Source organism: Nesoenas mayeri (assembly GCF_963082525.1).
Source record: "Nesoenas mayeri genome assembly, chromosome: 5".
NCBI lineage: Eukaryota > Metazoa > Chordata > Aves > Columbiformes > Columbidae > Nesoenas > Nesoenas mayeri.
The window spans coordinates 59197813-59222546 of NC_137548.1; the positions used below are offsets into that span (position 1 = coordinate 59197813).

Consider the following 24734-nt stretch of genomic DNA (forward strand, 5'->3'; position numbering starts at 1 on the left):
ATGACAGTAATTTTGACACTTTCATAGTATGCTATATAAACGACTATCCTGAGGGGAAAGCTTTTAGGTATTTTTAGTATGACAACATGAACAGATTTATGATCCGAATAACTTATTTATTCAGTTAAATAGTCTGAATAGCAATTATTTCATTCTAATGTGTCATGACACAATATAATCATACTGTAGTTTGTTCTTAAGAAACACAATTTCTAAAGATAAACTATTAACTTCACTTTCCAGAATTCCATATTACTAGAGTGGCTTTTCCTTAATTACAAAATTATTTAATGAAAAAATCCCTTAATCTAGACTAGAACTTCCAGAGCAGAGTTAACCAAACTCATTAATACTGAAAGCCAGGAGAAAAAGAAAGGTTTAGTGGGATGAGCCTGGCCAGCCCCAGCTCAGCAGCACTTCCCTCCCTCCCTTGAGGCAGGAGAAACCTGTAGTGGGATTATCTGCAAACTCCCCATCTGATTCTCATTTTGTTGTCTTACCAAATGGAGAAGAAACCACTTTGCTCCCCTGCTTAACTGCTTGCAGAATAGGGCAGTTTGGCACTGTGATATGTTCCAGGAGCATCTACCCGTGAACACTTAAAATACAGCAAAGCTCTTACAGGTTACAGTAACACCCTCAGATAGAAGGTAAACGTGGCTGTAATTCTGACACTTCAGTAGTAGTTTGTTGCAAATGGTAATTCTGAATATATGGAAATAATACACTAGAGTGTTTTTTTTCTTTTGGTGGTGCGGTGTTTCATGCCTTTTTTATTTTTACTTAGGGCTGGTGGTGCATGTTGATAAAAGAATTACCCTGTCTGCCTTCAAGCAACATCTGGAGCCTTTTGTTGGAGTTCCATCCTCTCACTTCAAAGTCTTCAGAGTCTATGCCAGCAATCAAGAATTTGAGAGTGTTCGGCTGAATGAGACTCTTTCATCATTTTCTGATGACAACAAGGTTATTCAGAAATTACTTTGAATCATTAAAAATATATTGGTACAATATAGACAAAAACATAATTTACAATTCCAGTTAACTTACCAGGTTAAATCATTACATTGGTCTTGGTAGTGTGTTACAAAATATAATTTTGATTTTGTTATCGGTTCTAACAGATACTGCTTTTGCCTTCTAGATAACTATTAGACTTGGAAGAGCCCTTAAGAAGGGTGAATACAGAGTCAAAGTCTATCAGCTTTTGGTAAATGAGCCAGAGGTAAGGCGTGGAATATTTCAAGATTGATTAATGAAAATATTAATATGTCCCTTGACCAAGGTTTTCCTCTGAAATCTTGGAGAAAAAAAAAGAAAGTCCCTCTTTCCTCTGCATTGTCCTGCAAGTTTTCCTGGATTTAGAAAGGGAACTTCCTATTATTTCTGTTTATGCTGTTCCAAGTATACAATTGGAATGTGATCTATATCTCTCTGAAGTGTTTCTATTTGTGTAGTATAAATGGAGGATGAATTAAAACAACTGTTTTCCTTAAATGTATGAAAGTCACGAAGAATTCTTTCCAAATAGGAAACTGGTTTTGCTCACGGTTGCAGTTTTCAGTTATATTGCACTGATATAATTTGTCACATTCATTCACTGCAGACAGCGCTTATCGGAATGGTCAGCTGGATAATAGTCCTCTCTATGTGAAACAAGCCTGAAACAAAAATGCGTGTCTTGCAATAATGTAGTTTCAGGCTTGTTACATCTTTTGGGACATGAAAAGTATGAAAGTGGTTTCACTATGTGTATCGCAGTCATCAAAAGTTGACTTTCCGTGCACCTGAATTTCTGATTGGACCAAACTGCAGAATACACATTAATAATGGATAAGCACAAGAGACTGAAGCTAAACTGATAAAGCAGGGAATAAGATAAATTTAAAAGCAAATTCTAGCCATGGAGTTCTGGTCTCTCTGAACAACGGAAGTCAAGAAAGTGTCACTTGTATTATCATATGGCTTATTTACTTTAAAAGCTCCTTTTGAATTGTTCAGAATTTTAATATAATGCTAGTAATAAGTAAAACAGACAGAAGACATTATTTTCTGCAGTGTGTTCAGAGTGTTTTAATGACCTGTCAAAGGGCTGCTACTACACAAATTAGTAAAGCCTAATTTTAATCAATTAATCGCCTACCTTGTTTATGAAAAGCATTCTAATGGTCATTTTGCGAGGTGGATGGGACTGGTCACAAAACGTGAGCAGGAGGTAAATTTACTTTTTTCGTTAAAAAAAATTGTCTTTAATCACTTTCTATCTGTGTTCACAGCCATGCAAGTTTCTTCTAGATGCAGTTTTTGCTAAAGGAATGACTGTCCGACAGTCAAAAGAGGAGCTGCTTCCTCAGCTTCGAGAACAATGCGGCCTAGACTTGACAATTGACAGGTATCAGCAATCAGTTGAAGTTACCCGATTAAATATTACTTTAAAATGTGGGGTTTTTTCTTTTGTGGAGAAAGGAAGTTTGAAAGGAGCATAAATCAGTTTGTGAATGTGAACATTAGTTTAGCAATTCTTGGCTTTCATCTCATGTAGAATGACATAGGGAATAACACTGACATAGAACTGCCTGTGTGCATCATGTCTACAGGTTTAGATCTGGGAAGTTTTGTTCTCTCTAAGGATGATTTCCTTCAGAAAGGAGAGGTTTAAGTAAATCAATTCACAAAAAGCCACCTTCTCTCTAAATGTACACTGAGCATAGATCACTGCAGCAAACTGCCTCAGGCATTATCATGGGGGGTGTGTACAGCACCGGTCCAGCACCATCTTCACTTTACCCATAAGCGATTATCTCATCAAGGCTGAACTCGCTTTGGGGCCTTAATTGCACATACTCTCTGCTGTCGGTTACAAGGGATGCAGTATTTATTGTAGAGTAGCTGGCACTGCATCACTGGAACAAAGAAAACCTGTAAAATGTGGTAAACAAGCTGGTGGGGCCTTGGTATGAACCTGAATTTAGACTGGAACAAGTGTTGGCCTTTTCCTGTTGGGAAAAGGAGTAGAAACCTAGTTCTGGACCAGGTTTTTTCTCCTTTCCTCACCATGACTGGGCTATAGGATTTTTGACTGCCATAATTTCTCTAGTGTGTGGAGAAGCAATTAAAATTCAAGTCTTGTACTTGTGTTTAATCATTTTAGTCATTTATACTTTTATTTACCCCATATCTAAATCCTTCTGTTTTGTCACTGGATGATTGCAGTAGAACTACATAAATCAGACCCCAATCTTTTTCTAATCCTTCACCTCTCATTTTCTTCCCCATTTCCTACTCCTCTTCAAAAGAGAAAGAACAGCAAAATTGTCAGCAGTGTTTGGGAATATTCTGTTTTCTTATCCTAAATAGGAAACTATTCTTCTAAATCCCTACGGTTTTCTTGCACTGAACAAGCACAACACAGGCTCATTTTCCTTGTGTCTGTGAGTGGTAAAGCACTAAGGGGTAGTAGTGATACCTTGCTGTCAGGCTATTGCAGAATAACTCATTCCTGATAGACCTAACCAAACTTCACATAAATGAGTTGTACTTCAGTTTTGTCAGAAAATATTCAGTTTTGTCTGGCAGTGAAGTTTATGAGCAGATAAAAACTCAAGTGTTTTCTTCACAACATGTTTACAGGTTTCGCCTACGAAAGAAAACCTGGAAGAACCCAGGCACTGTGTTTCTGGATTATCATATCTATGAAGAAGATATCAATATTTCAAGCAATTGGGAGGTCTTCTTAGAAATACTTGATGGTAATAATGATACAGTGTCAAGAGAAAGATAGTGTTACAGACTTTTTGTCTTTAGAGAGCATTGGAAGTGTACTTTCCCTTTTTCCTTTTGTTTTCAAGATTGCCATTTGGTAGCATTTTATTAGGGAAAAAATAGAAAACTTTGCATGAAACTGAGGGACTAGGGGTTGTGCAAGTGCAGATTTCCTGGGGCTGTGATGTGCTAAAGGTCTAACAGCAGTACTGTTTTGTAGGTTTATTGGAAACTTTTGGACATACTCTAGTACTGGAGGCGGTTTTTTGCATGTGTATGTTTTCATTCTACATAACAGCTATAGGAATGCCTCTATAATTGACCTTATTATATGCTTTATCATAGACTAGAGGACTTTCAGGTATTCTGTAATATCTTGTATATCTTGTCTAGCTCTGCCTAAAAGATGCCACTTAAATCCAGTTGTAGAAGATGCAGTTAGATCCCACTATATTCTGTGAAAATGAAGTTGTGTGTACCCGCTGCTACCATAGAGAGTGAAAAGGCAATTTCTTTAAAATGGTTTGTAAGATCTTCCACCATCACCATTGCTTCAATCTTGTTTTTCAGCTAAATGCTGAAGACATAAGGCAATGTAGAATAATTTGCAGTTAAGTTTCATAGCATAGCAGCTTTACATCGTGCTGTTGCAGACATATTTAAAGTAGTTGTTCTCTGGCTCTGAGGAAAACTTCTGTAATTATTTCAGACTTGAAATAAATGCCAAGAAGCACTAGGTGGCTGTATCTTCCTTTCAGACAGTAGTGTTGAAAGGCAGCACAAATGTAGTCATAGGCAAGACTGTAGAAGGTATTTAGGGAGACGTTTAAACAGCCCTGGTGCTTTCATGCAAAACAAGCATGTAAAGGTAGACCTAAATGTTTAAGCCACAAATTCTGCATGCTAAATTACAAAATTGTAGGCTAATTTAAAATATAAACAAAATAAGCCCTTTGTTATCACTTCTGCTTATCTGATTTTAAAATTAGCAGGATTACGTGTCAACCAGAGAAAGCTGTTGCCTGAAACTGATACAAAAAGACTAGAGGCAGTACATATTAAACTCCTCAAGGTGGTGGGTGTAGAGCAGGCTCTAATAGCAAGCGTATAGTTGGTGTGTGAAATGTAGAAGCCAGTCATGGAAAGCTTACTTTGGTAAAGAAAGTCAAGCACATGAATAACTACCAGATTGCTGAGGAAGGTGTCGTGCAGGTGGAAGATCTGGAGGTAGCCACTGGTTAGGTCGATTCATATTGTCTGTATAACTGAGCCGTGTGTGATGGAAAAACGCCCAAAAGAATAAATGGCTTCTAAGAGATGGCACCTATGAAAAATTCGTTGAAAGGAGTTGATGACGAAGGAAAGTTCAATTAACTCCTAGCTTCTTCCCTCCCCATCTGTTGGCTTGTTGGTTTTTGTTTGTTTTCCTTTGGTGGACTACTTGCAGCACACCCACTAGTTTACTTTGTGTGTGTGTTAGTGCACTCTTTCATATTTGAATATGCTTATGCAATGGAAGCCTCCTAATTTTAAACAGGATATTTTGTGATGTTAATGTGATAAATTTCTTTCATTTCTAGGGATAGAAAAGATGAAATCCATGTCACAACTTGCTGTTTTATCGAGACGATGGAGGCCATCTGAGATGAAACTAGATTCTTTCCAGGAAGTAGTGCTAGAAAGCAGCAGTGTTGAAGAACTAAAAGAGAAGGTAAAATGTGTGGCATGATAAAAGTTTCTTGTGGTTTCTAAGAGCCTTATTGATGTCTGCGCGGATGTGTCATAGCTACAAAAATCTTGTTGCATGCTGATTATTTTTTTCCACAGGAATTGAGAACCTGTCCCATCCTATTAATAAACCCATATGAATTATCAGCTGTAGTTCTTAGTTGCTTATCACGGTCTAGTATCAAAGTATTCAGTTGAATGCATGTTAACAAAAAAATCTTGGAGGTTTATGAAGCATAATATTACCTGTGGTCCTTATCCTTGAAAAACACATGTGAAAGAAAAGCTGAACTACTGTCACTTATTTTTTTCAAGCTAGTATTTCGGTGTTCCAAAATACCAAACTCTTGAGTCTCTTCATATTTGAATGTGACAGCTCTTGCTCAGGAATGGTGTAACTGTATCAAGTAGATTGAGCTATATTTTGATTGGAAAGAAATATGACTTTGGTGCAGGTTTTTTCCTTAAGACCAGGACCCTGTACCAGTAAGCAGACATGGGCCATCCTTGCAGGAATCTAGAGTAGAACTGTGTCTTGTACTGAGACTGTTTTATTAATCTATTATATCACAAGGTTTTGCTTTTAGAGAAGTGGTTATTTTTATGTGGCAGTACCCAGATGTAAGAAGGCCTCTTCGGATGCTGAGGTCAGCAAAAATCCTAGTATCAGTGAAGTCTGGCCTTATTAAGTTAGGTGTTAGTTCATAGGCTGGAAAGACGAACGTTGTTCAGCTACCATAGAATGCAACAGCCTTGGCTTTGTCTATGTTGACTGATTAAGCTAGGGCCTGATTTCTTGTATGCTTTAGGTAGAAATGAAGTTATGACTACAGGTTGTTGCATGTAGTCCTCAAGATCACCTCTTCACTTGTATCTGAAGAAAGAGTTGGATCTTCTCATTTTCTTGTCTTAAGAACTGATGTGCAGGGAGCAGTTTTAGCAGCATTCTCTCTGAAAGGCCTTAATCTTTTTACTCCCAGCAGTAATAAGAGAAATTTGAATTCAACACATCTGTAGTAACAGGTGTGTTCAGCCAGTGCTTTTCTTTCAGGCAAATTTTATTAGCAGAGTGCGAGGCTAGTAACACATTTCAGAATTTGTCCGGCTTTTGTCACTATTGTTTATTTGTCCTAGTTTCCTAAGGATAGGAGGGTTAAAAAATTATACTGGCTGTTAGACTTTTCTCACCATCACTTTAATTTGAACATGACTGTTTAACAGCAGATTTGATTTAGAGGAAATCTCATCAAGTTTTGTGGAAAATAAGCAGCCAGAGATAAACACAGATGTAAGCTGGTGTCTGCATTGCCACGGAGACGGGACTGCAGCCCTGCTTGGGCTTAAGGGCGAAGCGGCCGTGAGGCTGCTCCACAGCTGTGCCAGGCACAGCTGCTGACCCCATGATGGGTGCAGGGACCAGGCAGCAGTGGCAGGGGATGGGTGGTGGCCTCTGTGCCCCAAGGGTGCACAGCAGGGGCAGCTGCAAGGGGGAGGAGCAGCCAAAGGGGTTTGTGTGGGAGTTGTGGGGTTGTTATGTTTGGAAGTGCAGGAGTATGGAGATGGGATTTAGTCCTGTATATTTTACAGCTTTGCCTGCTCCCACATCAAGTGGATAGTAGCTTTCCTTTTGTACAGTGAAACTGCTGAGGGCTAATGATGGACACGGAGGTTTAACATGAGACAGTTGGTCTCTTTGTATCTTGGAACTTGGATGTTACTGTTTGTTTCTGTTAACTTTTTTCTGTCACCCTTTCACTGTGTGTGGTGAAAGACTGTCACAGAAGTGTCACTTGTGATGCACTAGCAACTTCAGAAATGTGAAAAAAAGTTGTACCTTGTCACTGCAATTTTGTACTAATATTTTTTGTCATTTGAGGACTTTCAAATACTGTGACTTCTAGATTGGCAGGTCTATTGACTTTATGTAGACACTGTGTAATGTTGTTGTGGAATGGTATTAAATGCACTATTTTTCTTTACAGTTGAGTGAAGTAAGTGGAATACCTTTAGAAAACATAGAATTTGCGAAGGTAAGATAGATTCTGTCTGTTTTTACACTTTAATAGCGTGGATGTGTGATTATGAGTTGTATTTTATCTACTAAATAATTGCTTATTTTCAGGGTAGAGGAACGTTTCCATGTGACATTTCCATACTAGAGATTCATCAAGACTTGGACTGGAATCCTAAAGTATCTACACTGAATGTCTGGCCTCTGTACATTTGCGATGATGGTGCAGTAATATTTTATAGGTATGTCTTCTTTTACAGTATCATAACCATGCAGAAGATCTGTGTATAAGATTTGAGGCATGATGTAATTGACAGAAGCCCAAAAATACTTCTGCTGTTGTCTTGAAGGAAAAATGCTTATGGAAGAGTGTTTAAAACATTGAGCTGAAATGCATATGCTCTTCATCTTCCTAAAACCCTGAATACACACTGTGTATATTGTTTAAACAAACAAAGACTGCACCCTTTTACTCACTCCTCATTGACAATAATGCTGAATGCAAAACTAGTTGCTATGCCTGAGTGTATACTTGGATTTAATCTCTTAAAACAGAACCATATGCCTTGTGGAGTCTGGGAGAGTCTTGCTGGAGGTTTTAGAGAGCAAGGATTTTATTTTCTGAGTTTATTTCTTTGAGAAATTAATATGACTTCTTTGGAGAAAAAGATGTTATATTAAAAATTTTGTTAACTTGAAAAACATTCATCAGTTGGTGACGGTAGCCCAAAGGCAAGCGTTTGAGGACTAAGAGCTTGAATATTGTCATTTCTGCTAAAGTTGGGGAGTGATAGACCTTCATGAATGCATTGTTTCTACAGTATTTTTCATATTTACACATGAGATTGGGCAAACCAGCTCGTTGGTAATGAGCTGGCCTTGAGGAAGATTATTTGGGAGAGGAGCTGGTAGTTTCTAGCAGGGCCTGGCTGACATGCTGCTCCAGCTGTTGGTGCTGTGACCAAATAAAGAGCACAGTCATAGCTGTCTGTAAAGAACAGGAGTTACCAGGTAGATGGAGGAGTATAGGCTTGTTTCGTGCTGCTTTCCCCTGGGTCTGCTGTCTGTTAGAATACTGAATGTCTGCTAGAAAAGCAGGTTTGGACACATAGTTTCTGCAGAAGAAAAAAATAATCTGTAAGGAGTATTATGCTTGGTTGTATTTTTTACTAAGTTGTTCCAAGTAAAAAAAATGCAGAAGTCTAATGGCCATTGTATTATTCAGAATTTTAACATCTATTTTCATTTCAGGGATAAAACTGAAGAATTAATGGAATTAACAGATGAGCAGAGAAATGAACTGATGAAAAAAGAAAGCAGCAGACTCCAGAAAACTGGACACCGGGTAACCTACTCTCCTCGTAAAGAAAAAGCACTAAAAATTTATCTGGATGGAGCACCGAATAAAGATTTGACTCAAGACTGATACTCGCTATAGCATTTTCCCTGGGGAATTTTTTTGTTTAAAATAAAAAGGTTCACTACTACTGTGTAGTGCCATTACGGCAGGACACTCATTAGGTGTAAAGCGCTGACACCAGCACTGACTGGGCTGTGTTCCCACTCAGAAGCGCGGTGGCCCCGTTGGGTCACTGCTCGACTTGGAATCATGTTGTGCACTATAGTCAAATGTACTGTAAAGCTAAAAGGGATGTGCAAATAAAAGATTAGAAGTAACAAGTGGGCGGGGAGGGAAATGAGTGGAAATCTTTGAGGACAGTGTGCACATAGTAGCTAGTGAAACTAGCCTCCAACAGGATACTCATAGCTTAATAATAAAAGCTGTGCAAAGGCCATGAAAGAATCCTTTTTTCTCTTTTGTTTCGCTGATACACACATTACCTCATCAAAGAGTCTGAAGTCAATGTTAACATGTTGGTTCTAGCAAAGCAGCAGAAAAGGGGCGAAGATGAAATGGACGTGCTGCGACTGTAAGGTTTTTAGACTATTCTTCCATGAAAGAGGTGGCCTGAGAAGTGTCTGCAGAAAGCTGCCAGCAGGTGTTGGTTCATTTTGCAGAAGTGCTGTTGTAAGGTAAACTGGTTTTTAATAGGTTACCGAAGCCGATGAGCAGCTCTATTGTATTGTGTTCAATGTGTAAATAAAACTTGCCCTATCCAGTTCACAGAACTGCAGTTCAGCTATTTACCATGGTATTTCTTTTCACATATCAACATTCATTGTGTACATTTGGAAGTGTAGTTGCCTATTTAAATTTGTATTCATTATATGTTTGATGCTGGGTACTTTAGGGTTGTGTTTCCCCTTGTTACTGAAGTTTTTGTTTTGTTCAGCTACTTTTTGTACATTTTGTTTTTGAGACTATTACAAGTTTGCATCTTCTCCACCCACTGAAAGTCATTTTATTTTTCCCAGAGTTGATTCTGTAGCTAAATGTAGTCAAGTATTGGGGCGACCTCTATCTAACACCTCAACGTACAAACTTGATAGTTCAGGTTGTGGTACAAAGACTGATGCAGTCAACATGATTTCATTGCAAAGCCTAGGAACAGCAATTTTTTTGCTTTTATCCATAAAGATCAATAGAGAACAATTCTCCGTAGCTTTTGGAAAACCACCTAATTTATAACAATCAAAAGATTTTGGTAAAATTTTTCATGCCAGATGCTGTTTACAACAATGAACATGCCAATAAAACATTTGTTCATTCTGTTGTGTTATTTTAATCAGTAAGTGGTGTTGTTCTTATTTGAAAAATTATGGAATTATTTCCTGGTGGTAGAAATGAATCCTGAAACAAAGCCAGACTGTTCTGATGAAATATCCTTTCTGTTCATAATTATAATAATGGCTATTAACATTAATTCTGGTAGGTACCCAAGGAATTTGCTGCAAAGCTTTCATAGACCAGAAGTGGTAAGAGACTTGCAGGCTGGTAGCACAGTCCAGCAGCTCTGCTGTTCCAAACTGGATATAGGCAGTAGGAATTATTTGGGAAGAAGCTCCATGAAAAGTTCCTTGGCTTGGAGTCTCCCGTCATCTTTTACCATGTGCAATAACAGATGCTGAACTCTATATCCCCAAAAAACAACAGTGGAAGAGCCACTGTAGCAAGCTGCTGTGATAGCTGGTGGCCAGGGAGTTGTGCAGATCGGATTTTACTCTTAGCTATTGATTTCTTAAATCAATAACCTGTTAAGCTGGAAATGATAACCACATTTTGTAACACGCACAGATTTATGCCTATGAAGTGTATTAAAAGCATTTTTCAGTTGTCTCTGAATGTAATATAATGAAGCAGGAGAAGCAGAAACGTCTAAGTGCAAGAAGCTATTTATTTAGGTTGTCATACTGCTAAAGTAAAGTAATTAATTTATGTTCTCTGCCTCTACCTCTCAAAAAGGGTGAATGATGATGGAATACAGTCTGTTAACAGATCCTTTAACCCATGTTACCTAAGAAAGTATGTTCATGGAGTGCAGAATGCTGCCATACTCGTGGCACTGTGTTTAGCTTTAGCTTAGGCACAGCCTTGTAACTGCAGCTGCACTGTTCTCCTATCTATCAATATTTACATATTTTGTGTTCAATGGAGAATCTAGATTCTTTGTATCCAGCCCATTGGGCTGTTTGTTCTCCAGTTTTAAATAGTATATTTTTACCTTGAGAGATATGAACTCTCAACAGTCAAGTTGCAAGTTTCTATACAGAAACCAGTGTGCTCTATGGATATAAGTATATGCATACAATTTGCTACTTCTATGGAGAATGTTGTAGGCTTTGTTTTTGATAGTGTGCCCCTCATGCAGTGGGGGAAACCAACAGCGATTGTGTATGCAAGTATAAAACTCAAGGGATGCTCTGGCTACAGAACAGCAGTTCTGCAGTGACACAGGCTGTGGCAGGATGATGACACCCACTGTACCATTGCTTAAAATCAATGACTAAATCAGTAAAGTAGATGGTTCTTACTCTAGAAAAATAAATGACTCTAAAGATACATACTTAAAAGTCACTTCTACAGGCACTAGTAACTTAAGATTGTTTATGCTTATGTGTATTTTTTTTAATGAGTACAAGTACTGATAAATTTATTTCTAATGTACAAGGGGAAAGTACTAATCCAGAAGAAACACTGATACATTTCTTATTTGTCTTTGACAGAAGGTTTGGTCCAAGGACTGAATGAATTCAGCAATCATGTGAACATGCAGGTGTGGTACACAGAAAAGGATGCTCGTTAGAGACCTTGTTTATTGCACTTCTATCCAGCAGTATGTGTTCAGGGTTTATATAAGCAAGACACTAGACGAAAAAATCTAGAAATAACTAACTAAACGGTCTGGTGTTTGAACTTTAAATTTCATCTCCCAAAAACAGGTCAGGAGCTGAGTCAGGCTCAGGCTCCAACCCTGCTTGGTCCTCCAGACTTTCTAACTCTTTGCGCACTTCCTGGATGACGCTGCTTTCTTCATAATCTGAAAGAATCTCTTGGGGTATCAAGCTGAGAAATGGCATCTCATCCATGATTAAGGGATCTTCTTTCTCATCCTTCCTGGTTTCATTGGCAGGCAGTTCACACACAGATGTGGTGCTGTGGCTGTTGGAAAAATAGACATTTGGTTTTATAGCACATCTTCCCGTGTTCTTTTGCTAGTTCTTTAACAGAACTCTTCATTCCTTCCCTACATGAAAGCATGTTAAATACTGTCAGATCTACCATAGCTGACTTCATAAACATCTGGTTTTTACATGTGTGACAGCTGGATAGTTAAAGATGAGATTTCCACATACAGAGCTAGAACAAAGACCCTGGTGGCACAAAATGTTTCATATGGGGACACAAGATGGCAGCGGCCCTCAGCACAACCTGGCCTTTCCACCTACAAGCACTCATGGTGACTGGTCCTTCCTGTTTGTGTTCCAACATTATACCAAGTTAAGAAACATGATACTCTAGCATAAAAGGAATGCAGAAAAAATGTTTGCTGTCAAGCTGTAGAATTGAGAGCTGTGAGCATTATATATTTGGTGTTAAATAGGACAGTGTAGTAAGTGTATTTGCTGCTCTGTTTGGAAAAGTGGCTTCAGTTGCCTGCAAACATCCCACACTTGTAGGAACTTCAGAAGGGAACAAGAATGATTTATATTTGTTGACATGAGGCAGGGGAACAGAACTTGATGACGGTGCATCCATTCTCTGCTCTGCAGGGGACAGGCCGGGGCTGCAGGTCCCGAGACAGCGCGAGGTGACCACAGCTCGTACCAGGCACCCCAACAACTGCTTAACACTGCATCCTCGCTTGCTGGAAACACAAGGTAAAGGAACTAAAGATGTTCATGGAGCTGATTTTGTTTTGAATTCTTTTATGTTTTGCTTTCTAGGAGTTTTAAGATTTCCATTTGTGGGCAGAGTATCCTGTATTCTCTAGGATACAAGTTTCAGTGTTTTATCCCTCAGGAGTGATATTTAGCCAAGGGACACTTCAAGCAGAGATGGTCACCGTAAGAATTCATAGGAGAAGCTTCATCTTACTGTCCATGCGCATCACGGGCAGGCAGTATGCATAGTATTCATCTATTTGTGATAACCCTAAACAGACAAATAACTCTTGTGACTATAGCTGGATAGTTCAGTTATATTCACACCCCAATTCATTTCTGTGTTTCTATATCCTCATCTGAAATGTTTTCCTTCTTACTAGATGTGACATTTGCTGATTTACTTTCCCTGAGGTTAATTGTACTTAAACACTAACTAAAATTTTGGTGGTGAAAGGATGGGATGGGATCAACTCTGATCCAATTACTTTTCATGCACAAAAAAATGTAGAAACAGAGTTGGACACACAAGAGAAATATTAATCTACATTTCTGTCACAGCTATGCTCTCTTGTTCCCAGTTAACGTAATGAAAACAGCAGTGTAGGAACAAACTTGGGAGAGCTTATTTCATACATAACACATAGGTTTTCTACAAATGCTTTTAGTGCAAAACTGCAGTGATCTCCCTTTCTCCCAGTGGAATTGCAGATAATGCAATTAACTTTCCTTTCAAAGAATGATTAAAAGCATGATAGGTTAAAAGTTTTAGCTTAGAGCAGAAAATATGGAGTCAGCCAGCTTCCTACTCCATGAAACTCAATAACGTTGAAGATGCCTGCGCCATAGGAAGTGTTACAAGTCTAAATAGCAGATCAGTTGTAGGAAAAATCAGTCAGTTGTAGGAAAACTGGCTTCTCAGGTTAGTTCAAAACTGAAAGTGCAAGCAAAGATACCTGTTTTTGCAATAGAAGTGACCTTCTCTACAACTGATCAGTAGTACAGGAACATGCCTGTTTAAACTTACTGCATGTATGAAACTATTTAATACATCTCACCTCTGAAAGCATACAAAACATCTCACAGAAGCCAAGGCTAACAGAGCAAGTTGGTGGACAAGAGCTGTATGTAGCTCTTAGTACTTTCTGATTGATTAAAAAGCATTACCAGCCTGATTAATTCACAAACTCAATTCACGTTGGATTAAGGCGTTGCCAAACTCAATTAGGCACATCTGTGTGGGACAAAGCAGTGAGTTTGGGAAAGTTTCCAATGTTACTGACGAGAAAAAAAGCTGTCAAAACACCTCCTAGTGAGGAAGAATCTGCAGGTTCTGTATCTATTTACAACAGAAGGAGACCCCTCACAAATTCCAAGCAGGTTGCTTGCCCAGCTTTGATCTTTACCTCCGCGGTTGGCAGATCAAGCCACTCGCACATGGGCATTGCTCAAGGACGCCGTCGGGTTCCAGTTCCCAGGTGATCAGGTTGAGGAGTCTGTTTGAAGGATCGTGGCAGGGTTCACCTTCTTCGGGTAGTGGAGTGCACACAGGAAACAGCAGTTCTACACAGAGTAAATTAATTTTATGAGAAGTCATTAACTGTCTGCTAAACTGAGATGACCTAATCTTTCAGACTATATGCAAGATATAATAACACAGTCTTGACATCTTTTGAAGTCCCCTTACATGTTAGGGAGCCATAACCTGATGTTCTTTCCACTAGGTGGGGGCAAGACATTTGAACTCCTCCTGCTTCTTCACAGAGAGACTACTGTCAATACAGTGGTGCTACACAACTCCATCCCTTGGGGGTTTGAAAGACTATTCTAAATCTAACAGTGCAGTGAATCCTTTGCAGTTCATAGCATTAATGGTTTAAAATCTGACTAGAGAAATACACATTTTAGAACTCTCTTATATTTCCTATTTCTTCTGTTTCTTTGTGGAGGTTACAAATTCAGAGCAATTGTTCAGAGACTAAATAATGAGGTAACGAGAACTACTACTGAGCTATTTGATTTGTTACAGTAATTCTACAACAGGCAAAGTTGATGGCACTTGGGGCTCAGCACCCTTGTTTCTGCACAGGGGTGAATTTCAGCCTATATAAGACATTATTTAGAAGCATTAGGTCATTTGGGTTTCCTGACACCAGTAACTTACAGTGTCAACCTTGAATTCAGCTCTTCCAGCTCTTCCTATCAAACCTCCCTTCCTCCTCTTGTCTTCATTCACCTTATTTTTGTGGTATGGCAGAATAAAATATGTGAGGAGTTCAGAATTTAAGTTTTTAAATCTGGCTTTGTTAAAATATGTATATCTCTGTGTGTGTGTATACGCAGACACACATACGCATGCTTTAACGTGCATGACTTATCAGTTCCTAATTCCAGAACAGATTGTATTTTAAGCAGTAAATGCTCCATAGTTTACTACAGTTTTATATACAAAATATTTATATAAAGACAGTCCAATCATTATTAGGACAACCTTTTACAATATTCTAGTGATGGCAAAAGGCCTTAAGGTTAGGCCTAACCTGAAAACCCCTAAAGCACTGCTAAAGCAGATCACATAGAGAATAAAAATCCATTGCTATTAATTAATAGCTCTATTTCAAGTTTTAGTAATAGTGTTCTATCAATTTTAGACAATATTCTTATCTATTGTATTGTTCTTTCCTGAGTTATACATTTGTACTAAATTTCATTTCAAGTCAAGCATTAACATACTCAAATGAGCATGAATGTCTTCTGGGGCTGAAATAATCACCATGAAGACACAGCTTGTTTGGATCCCACAGCAAATCAGGGCTACAGAAGCAGTATCACCCTCACAGCAAACCAGCCTACTGCTACTACCCTGTTTCCCCGAAAATAGGACAGGGTCTTAAATTAATTTTTGCTCCAAAACTTATTACATTTTTACAAGTATAGCTGCCTGGACACTATTTAAATTGACTTCTTTTTGTTAACGGTAACTAGGGCTTACTTTTGGAGCAGGGCCTATATTTTGAGCATCCTCAAAAATTCTGAAAAATCATGCTAGGGCTTATTTTTGGGGTAGGTCTTATTTTCAGGGGAACAGGATAACACCAATGGGATGCAAACTACTACTTTACTGATCTCTGCAGCACAAGCAGATTCAAAGTCCTGCATAGTAAAAGTAATAGGCACTTGTTAAGTGTTCTTTCTGCCTGATTCTGAAAACAGAGTACAAAGAAATCTCTGACAGAGCTTGGAAAAACATACGAACGCTTTAGGCAGAAACCCAATGAAGGGAAAATAAAACTGCTCTAACCAAAATTGCTGAAGCCAAACGTACTTAATGTTGAAAGTCCACCATGTGACGCTCAAAATTAACAAGGCAAGGCTGAGCAGACCCACTTGCCTTTAAATGGCGTTAGAGCTTTTCCTTCATTTCCCTGGAACGCTGCAGGAGCCACATCCCCAGCAGGTGGACAGGCAGCCCAGCCTCCATGAAGGTACCAGGTCATCTCTTGCTCACAGCAAGAGCCAAGAGAAAAGCTATCTAGGGAACTATCTGCCTGCTGCAGGAAGATGGCTGGAATTGTATCCTGTCGCTACAAAATTAAGGTTCACTATGATAAAGCAGTGAGGAATTAATAAGTATCCAACAATAGAAGAAGCTGGGCCTTGACCAGGCAGGACTTAGGACTGATTTCAGGCCCGATACCTTCTCCTTCTCTCCTGCCTTCTGTAAATCAAGTTTCACGTTCCCATGTGGACTGACAGCACAATCTGGAACATCATTCCTCTACCTGTCTTGGCTGCCTGGTCAGTATTTGCATAGCATGGTGCTCTGCAACGCTCATACAAAGGTTCATAAAAAGTAGGAAATGTAACTGCAGTCTGATTCTGATGGGCTGCTTGCTGGTATAACAGAGAAGCCACTTTCAGTAATGTCATTTTGTAACTTTTTTTAATTCTCTTATTTTTGCTCTAGTGGGTGAAAATTGGACACAGAGCTCTGCTACTTCTAAATGTCTACCCCTCTTTCAGAAACAGTAAATTTTTGTGCTTCTCATGCCGGTCTCCTCTCTGTTGTGCAATAGGCTTTTCTTTCACCACTGTGCACCCCTATCAGATGTTCCTCACTCCTAATTCAATTAACGTTTTATAATGAAGCACGCTCCATGTGCCCAGGGAGAATGACCTATTGATTCTGTACAGATGTAACCACTTCACCTGGGCAAAAGAGCTAAATATTAACACTCCCGCATGATAAAATGAACGGGATAAAAAAGCAAACCTCTGTACCTTTCTGAAAAGCACAGCACATCCCAGGGTTGCAGTCGTGCTGGCTCTCACAGATGGTGCCGTTCTCTCCTCTGGCAGTGGATGTCCTGCACTCGCCCCAAACGCAGAGCTGGTCCCCGCAGCACTCCACGTCCCGGGAGCAGCGCTGGTTGGGAAATTACATATTAGAGAACAGTGTAGGGGAAAGGGACCTGGGGGTCCTGGTGGACAACAGGATGACCATGAGCCAGCACTGTGCCCTTGTGGCCAGGAAGGCCAATGGCATCCTGGGGTGTATTAGAAGGGGGGTGGTTAGCAGATCAAGAGAGGTCCTCCTTCCCCTCTACTCTGCCCTGGTGAGACCACATCTGGAATGTTGTGTCCAGTTCTGGGCCCCTCAGTTCAAGAAGGACAGGGAACTGCTGGAGAGGGTCCAGCGCAGGGCAACAAAGATGATGAAGGGAGTGGAGCACCTCCCTTATGAGGAAAGGCTGAGGGAGCTGGGGCTCTTTAGCTTGGAGAAGAGGAGACTGAGGGGTGACCTTATTAATGTTTATAAATATATAAAGGGTGAGTGTCACGAGGATGGAGCCAGGCTCTTCTCGGTGGCAAACAATGATAGGACAAGGGGTAATGGGATCAAACTGGAACACAAGAGGTTCCACTTAACTTTGAGAAAAAACTTCTTCTCAGTAAGGGTAACAGACACTGGAACAGGCTGCCCAGGGGGGTTGTGGAGTCTCCTTCTCTGGAGACATTCAAGACCCACCTGGACATGTTCCTGTGTGACCTCACCCAGGCGTTCCTGCTCCAGCAGGGGGATTGGACTAGATGATCTTTTGAGGTCCCTTCCAATCCCAAACATACTGTGATACTGTGTGATGTCATATGGCCACTGTTTAACCAGAACTGCTCAGGTTCTCAGCCTCAAGCATCCACAGAAGTATGTGGCAGACCCTGGCAGCAGAGTAACAGCGCTCCTCTGGCCCATTGTACTTGTCATCTTACAAAACCTCAATTCTTACTTTAGCATTCACGTGAAAAGTGATCAGCAGCCAGACATCCTACAGTGTAATATGGATTTCAGGACAGCTTGTCACAATCAAAGGAAACAAAAATTAATAAATGAAACATTATCAACAGAAAACATCACTGATTTTTCTCCATTGTAAAGTGCAGTCAGGACTTGACAGTTTGCTCGGAAGGATCGCTTTCAAAGAGAAAAGCAGAAGAATCTTACTAAAATCCCATTTTAGTTGTAATAAGAACCTGATCTCATTTGTAACCAAGAATCCCTGAAAGAAAAAACTCTCTGAAAAAGAATTCTCTTTGACGATCAGAAATGCAAATCTCTAGCTAAAGATAGCTTTGTGTGACAACTGTCATGGTGTTTCAACTATATACACCTAATAAATCAACCTAATTAAAAAGTTGTGTCCCGTTAGTTTCTTTTTTTAGGTAGTTTGATGAACATCTTAAAGATTCCTGGTAGGTCAGCGTTCTAGCAGCTTTTTTGCTGTCTGTGTAAAGCCCTGTCTGGGCAGCCATACAAACCCAGAATTTCTTTTCCAGTGAATCCCACAGGAAATGCTTAACACAGGGCAAGAAGTAGGACTACAATAGCACTGTTAAGACCTGCTAATTAAGAAGTGATTTTTTTAATTGGGGAGGTTCTAGGTTGGGGAATTGATCCCATCACCTTCAGTCTGAGTTCACTTTACAACACGAGTGTAGCTAGGACCCAGTTTTTAATTTCTTGCCTCTCCAAATGTTCTGCTGAGGACTGCAAAGCAAAGGCTGGGGTAGGTGTTAGGTCATCCCAATCTTGATTTTTAATTGTTCCGCCTTAACATGAAAAACTTTCAGTTTTAACATTCTCTGAAATATGAAGAATAAGCCTTCTTAATGTGAAGTATAAATTCAGGATCTGTATTTAAGCAAGCATTCACTCCACTGAAGTCAACAGAGCTCCCCAAAGTTATCAAGGTAAGTAACTATTTAATTAATTTCAGGAACAGCCTTTTAGATTATAATAATCCTATTGATTACATAACTTTACAGCAAGGTTTGCTTGCTTGTAGACTTAACTGCCTGCAAATGCTCTGAGGAATGAATTTGTTTCACAAGAGGCAGAACTTGGATAAAAAGGGACAGTCAGATAAAAATCCTTTTCCATCAGATTGCTCTTAAACTGCATTTTCACCACAGAAACGTCTCAGGCACTGAAAATAAGCCAACCACAGCTACTACCAAGGACATTTATCCTTCAGCTCCAAAAGACAGGAATTTTCTGCTTCCTGAGGTTCACAGGTTCAGATAATGGAAATGATCTATGGAAGGGGATCATTTACAGCAACAAGTGCGCTACAGCATTGTGCAAGTGGTCAGTGAAGGGAGGAGCATGGGCTGCAGCAATTCCTTTGTGAAGGGAGGGCTGGACGTGACCAGCTCAGCGGAGCTGGCACCGTGTCCTCTTTGCCCGTCCCAGAGACAACCTACAACTCTCACTTAGGCCACCGGACAAGTCAAGCGTGAGTCAGGAGGACCAGAGTGCAGATTTTAACGCATATGAGAACAGAGACCTTGCAACTTAGTTAACAGGTAGAGAGAAACAAACAAACCCACAAAAAAAACCCCAAACCAAGCACAACAAACCAACCCAAAACACTCTACACATACATTTTTGAACCTCATGCAGAAAGCTTGTTTTCTGTCAGTTTTGATTTGCTGACATTAGCAACAGTAACTTATATATTGAGTTTCTATAGACCACATCAGGACTTACTGTATGCTGGGTTTTACAGAGCTGGCACTTGTATTCGAAGGTGGAGAACTGGCAGTATTTCCCTGTTTCACAGTCTTCGTCAATGATACACTCCTGAAGAAAAGGATGAAAGTTTAATTTGCCACTGTGTGACACAAACCTGTAACTCTTCTTGAAATACCAGAAGGTCTCAATTGGTTATACTTCTTATTTGGGAACTAAGAAAAAAAGCTTGCTTCAGTTCTTCATACAACCACAGATCTGTAACAGAACAATGCTATTAGTATCTCCCTGCTGTACCTAAATATTGTGGCCTCACTTCTTGTATAAATATTAATACCAGCAACCTCAAGAAAACAAACTATGTTGTTCTGCAGGTGTATTGGGTTTGCATGGCCAGGTTTTGGTAGCAGGGTGGTTATAGGGGTGGCTTCTGTGAGAATCTGCTAGAAGCTTCCCCTACATCTGATAGAGCAAATGCCACCAGCTTCAAGACAGACTCACCAGTGGCCAAGGCCAAACCCATCAGTGGTGGTGGTAGTGCCTCTGTGATAACATATCTAAGGGAAATACACCTGCACAACTGCAGCCAGGGAGAAGAGTGAAAAGATGTGAAACAGCCCTGCAGACACCAGGGTCAGTGGAGAAGGAGGAGCAGGAGGTGCTCCAGGTGCTGAGCAGAGATTGCTCTGCAGCCCGTGGTGCAGCACATGGTGAGGCCGCTGTCCCCCTGCAGCCCATGGAGGTCCATGGTGGAGCAGATCTCCACCTGCAGCACAGGGAGGACCCCACGCCGGAACAGGTGCGTGTGTCCAAAGGCTGTGACCCCATGGGAAGCCCGTGCTGGAGGAGCTCCTGGCAGGACCTGTGGCCCCATGGGGAGAGGAGCCCACACTGGAGCAGGTTTGCTGGCAGGACTGGTGACCCCGTGGGGGCCCCGTGCTGGATGCACACCATGGAAGGGACCCACGCTGTAACTGTTCATGAAGAACTGCAGCCCGTGGGAAGGTCTCATGTTGGAGAAAAATGGGGAGGACTGTGTCCTGTGGGAGGGACCCCACACTGGAGCAGGGCAAGAGGGTGAGGAGTCCCTGCCCTGAGGAGGAAGGAACAGCAGAGACAGCGTGTGATGAACTGACCACAACACCCATTCCCTGTCCCCCTGTGCTGCTGGGGGGAGAAGGTAGAGAATTTGGGAGTAAAGTTAAGTCCAGGAAGAAGAGAGGCGTGGGGGGAAGGTGTTTTAACATGTTTTTGTTTCTCATTATCCTACTCTGATGTGATTGTTAATAAATTAAATTCTTTTTCCCCAAGTCGAGTTTTGCCCATGACAGTAATCGGTGAGTGGCCTCTCCCTGTCCTTACCTCGACCTATGAGCCTTTTGTCATATTTTCTCTCCCCTGTGCAGCTTAGGAGGGGAGTGATAGAGCAGCCTTGGTGGGCACCTGCCGTCCAGCCAGGGTCAACCTGCCGCTGTAGGCTTTTGGGGTTTTTTTGGGGAGTGGGAGGAGGAGAAGGTGGTGAAGAACATTTCCATTAAATCTGTTCTAGTTGTGTTGGAGTACGGTTATGATTCATTACTGTTTTTTGGATGGGGGAAAGACCAAAGGAAAGAGACTGCACTAGAGCAGCTGCAGCAGCCAAGAGTGTCTCTGTGCTCTGCGGGAGGCCATTCTGCAGCATCTTGCTTGGTGCCAGGCCAGGGAGCTTTCCGCTGCCCCCCTCCTCTTCCACCAGCACTAGTGCTGACCTCAGGATCTCTGCAGCGGAGTTAATTCCTAAGCCAGCGAGCGCAGCCCCAGGGAAAAGGGAAATGCGTTTCCTCTTCCTTCTAATTGCTCCTCCGCTCCCCTTTGCAGACAAATTCCTCTCAGGCAAACGTAAGCATCTTTGCGGGGCCTGAGCATTTTTGTAAGCAAGAGCTGCCATGCTGAGAAGTGCGGTGCTTCTTTCCACGGCACTGGCAACTTTACCTGTTCCTGGGGCCTCATGTTAACAGCAGCACTACCGTGCAGCCTTTGCTTCTGGGCAGCAGTAGATGTCACACACCATTTGATTTCCTTTTCTTGGCTGATGACATGGCTCTCGTGTACCTGTCACCACAGCCCATTGCCTGCAAGCTCACAGCTGCAGATACCTACACATGTAATTTTTTAATCCTTACTTTGATTTTCATATAGCAAAATATGCAAGAGCAGATTCTCAGCTGACATAATTCCTCTGGCATCTCCCTGCTGTTGATGGAGCTAATTTACATTTAATGAGATTCCAGCCTGTCGAAGAACGTGATTTTTACATTATGTGATTTTGAAATGCACATAACAGACTCAGTGTTTCCCCCCTCAACACCTTGTTTGCTGCACAAGAATATTAAGCAGGCAGGTCTGAACACTAATTTAAGATTGACAAGTACTGAAGAGCCACATACACCATGGGGAAAGAGAAGCCCCACAGTTCCCTAATGCATCAGCCTTTGCTACCCAGCTAAGACACCAGAGGAGGCCTCAAGCCAGCACAGGGCTCCAGCCCATGTTCACCTTTTCAAACCTGGAATCATTTCATGGCCTTAATAAAAATGTTCATGAGAGAGGGGCACCCAAGTTCCCATCTGAATGACAAACTCAGACTGAAGTTTCTTCATGCGAAGTCCCACGGGCGCTGGGGTGGAGATGGGTCACCATTCATTCCTGCTGCACCAAGTCAACATACAAACTGGCCAGAAACTCTTCGCAGAACACCACTCTGCGGGTATGGAAGGGAGGATGATGCAGAGCGTTTATGTTGTGTGCCCCAGAAGCGACTAGTTCACAGGGAGGGGGTGTTTCCTCTTCCCATCTAGTAGTTTCCTCTTTAAAATCACCTGATTAATCACCATTACATACCCCAGCATTAATCACCTGTTCTCTAAAGCATGTTTTCTCCAGGCTGGAAACAATCTAGCCAACAGAAGAACTCACGGCACTGTTCTGAGTCACTTGTACTTCATCACTGGTTTGCATCATCGTAAGGCTGATGCTACTTTTTTGCCAATTAAAAAAATTTGTAAATTAGTCAATTAAAAACAATTTTTTTTAAAAAGAGGAATTATACAAAATCCCTGAATTCTCTGAAGAAACCACTTGACTGCTTCTTTTTGGCAGATGTTCATCTCATTTGCTGGAGCAGATGAAGTGTCATCTGCGTAACCTTTACTGAAAGTTCCTACTAAGCTTTTCATTTTCTAGTTCTACTTTTTCAGACCATTTCTCCCCAAACTGCTGGCTTCTTCCACCCCATCCCCGCTGGGTTTGTGTTTCAGCTGGGCTGCAAATTATCTCAGCAATAGTATCTCCAGATTAAACCTTATGGAAGCTCCTTGCCCAATGTGAGACAGGGCTGCTCTGCACCAAGAGCAATGCTGCCACTAAGTTCCCTACTTTGGCCATGTTTTCAAACAGTTTGATTACCCAGAACAGAGGCCAAACACAGTCTGGTGCCTGATTCTTTTCAAGTCAATGACATGATATCCAGGTGATATGTTTATAATTAAGAAGCAGTCATTTCAACTATTTTGAGACATTCGTTTTTGCAGCTCCATCATTCCAGTACAGTGTGTGTTCTGCTTGTTTGCTTCTTTGTCACTACGTAATCAGGCGGGTCAAAATCTAAACGTTTTATAGTATGTTTGAGGTTTTGTGGTTCCAAGTTAGCACTTGGCCACTTCTCTTCAGCAGCCGTGCTCCTTCTGGCCAATTTTCTGTCTGTAGCTTTGTCAGCTTCTTTTATGATTCCCACTGTACAAACCATACTCAGAATAAACTATACTGTTTCACTCCCGTTCCATCCACTCTCAGGCAAACAGCCAGGTCTCAGTATAGTCAGTTTTTCCAATTGTGCCTTTCCACAGAGGAGAAATCTTGCCATAATCATTTTTTAGCTCATGGAATAACTCTCTCAAGCTCTAAAACCACCTCACATCAAAGCTGCGATTCTGCAGTCACCGCTTCCTCTTGCACTCATGAGTCCCTTGCCAAAAACCTTTTTTCTCCTCTCACTGAATGGTGTCCCACCAACTCAGACCTCTAGTTTTATGAGGGTTTTCAGTTGGGGAAAAAAACACTTCATAGCTTTCTTTCCTGGCATGGAAAAAGCTTGCTTTCTTATGCTCGCTGAAATTTTATGCCACACTCCAAATCAACTTCCTTCACCCAGGTATTATATATATAATGCAGAACTCAGTAGTGCTTATACATGCATATGTGTAACCATTTATCTTTTTTGTCTCCTTTCCAATCAGGGTACCTTGAGACACAGCAGTTGCTGGACAAGGAGCAAACCTAAACTTCTTCATCAGCTGCAATGGATTCTGAACAATCTATTTTCTGTAAATGAAGACATTTCTCAGAATATTTTGTCTTTTCAGCAGCAACAGTGTGTAAACTGAGGAGAGGGACCGCTGGCTTCTGACATGCAGCAGAGCATACAAGTTGAGCAAATAGCTTAAAGGCAAAATTAGCTATGTTTAAAGTGGGGTACTTCTCTCTGAAATCCATTACATTGTTACACCACTTAATTTAACATAGCATATGCTATAAAGAAGCTATAATGAAGCTATAGCATATAACGAAGGCATATGCTGTTTGAGAAGTGCTAAAGCATAATGCAGTGTGAAAGCAGGATAGTCTATATATTAATGAGTGTAGTAGGATCCATAAACAACAGAAGCCAGGATGGAGAAGAGCATGTTATGTACCTGTCAGTACATACTCAGCGTCCTGTGGGCTCTTATTATAGGATTGTACTCTGCAGTGAATACCCTGCAACACCTGAAAGCAATTTGGGGGTTAAGATTGGCTCCAAAACCAATAGGAAAAAAAACCCAGCCCCTCAGCAAAACATTGAAACTCGTGGAAAAAGTTCCTTGTGTTATAAAACTGCTAAAACAACTG

General features: G+C 40.9%; 2 protein-coding genes across 7 annotated transcripts in view; one reads left to right on the forward strand and one right to left on the reverse strand.

Moving 5' to 3' along the window:
• The window catches only part of USP47 (ubiquitin specific peptidase 47), a 58900-nt gene extending 48827 nt beyond the window's left edge, over positions 1–10073 (forward strand). For all 6 annotated transcript variants that reach the window (XM_080345461.1, XM_080345459.1, XM_080345462.1 and 3 more), the window contains 8 exons: positions 788–963; positions 1142–1222; positions 2274–2389; positions 3628–3746; positions 5340–5470; positions 7470–7517; positions 7610–7740; positions 8750–10073. In XM_080345461.1, coding sequence (XP_080201587.1) covers positions 788–963; positions 1142–1222; positions 2274–2389; positions 3628–3746; positions 5340–5470; positions 7470–7517; positions 7610–7740; positions 8750–8924 — 977 coding nt within the window. In that variant the 3' untranslated portion in view covers positions 8925–10073. The remainder of the gene's footprint in view (positions 1–787; positions 964–1141; positions 1223–2273; positions 2390–3627; positions 3747–5339; positions 5471–7469; positions 7518–7609; positions 7741–8749) is intronic.
• A 1742-nt stretch (positions 10074–11815) lies between these two features.
• DKK3 (dickkopf WNT signaling pathway inhibitor 3) overlaps positions 11816–24734 on the reverse strand; it is a gene marked incomplete at both ends in the record, with an annotated part of 28434 nt that continues 15515 nt past the window's right edge. The window contains 4 exons of the mRNA XM_080345527.1: positions 11816–12059; positions 14188–14344; positions 17063–17207; positions 19827–19919. Of these exons, the coding sequence (XP_080201653.1) occupies positions 11816–12059; positions 14188–14344; positions 17063–17207; positions 19827–19919 (639 nt within the window). The remainder of the gene's footprint in view (positions 12060–14187; positions 14345–17062; positions 17208–19826; positions 19920–24734) is intronic.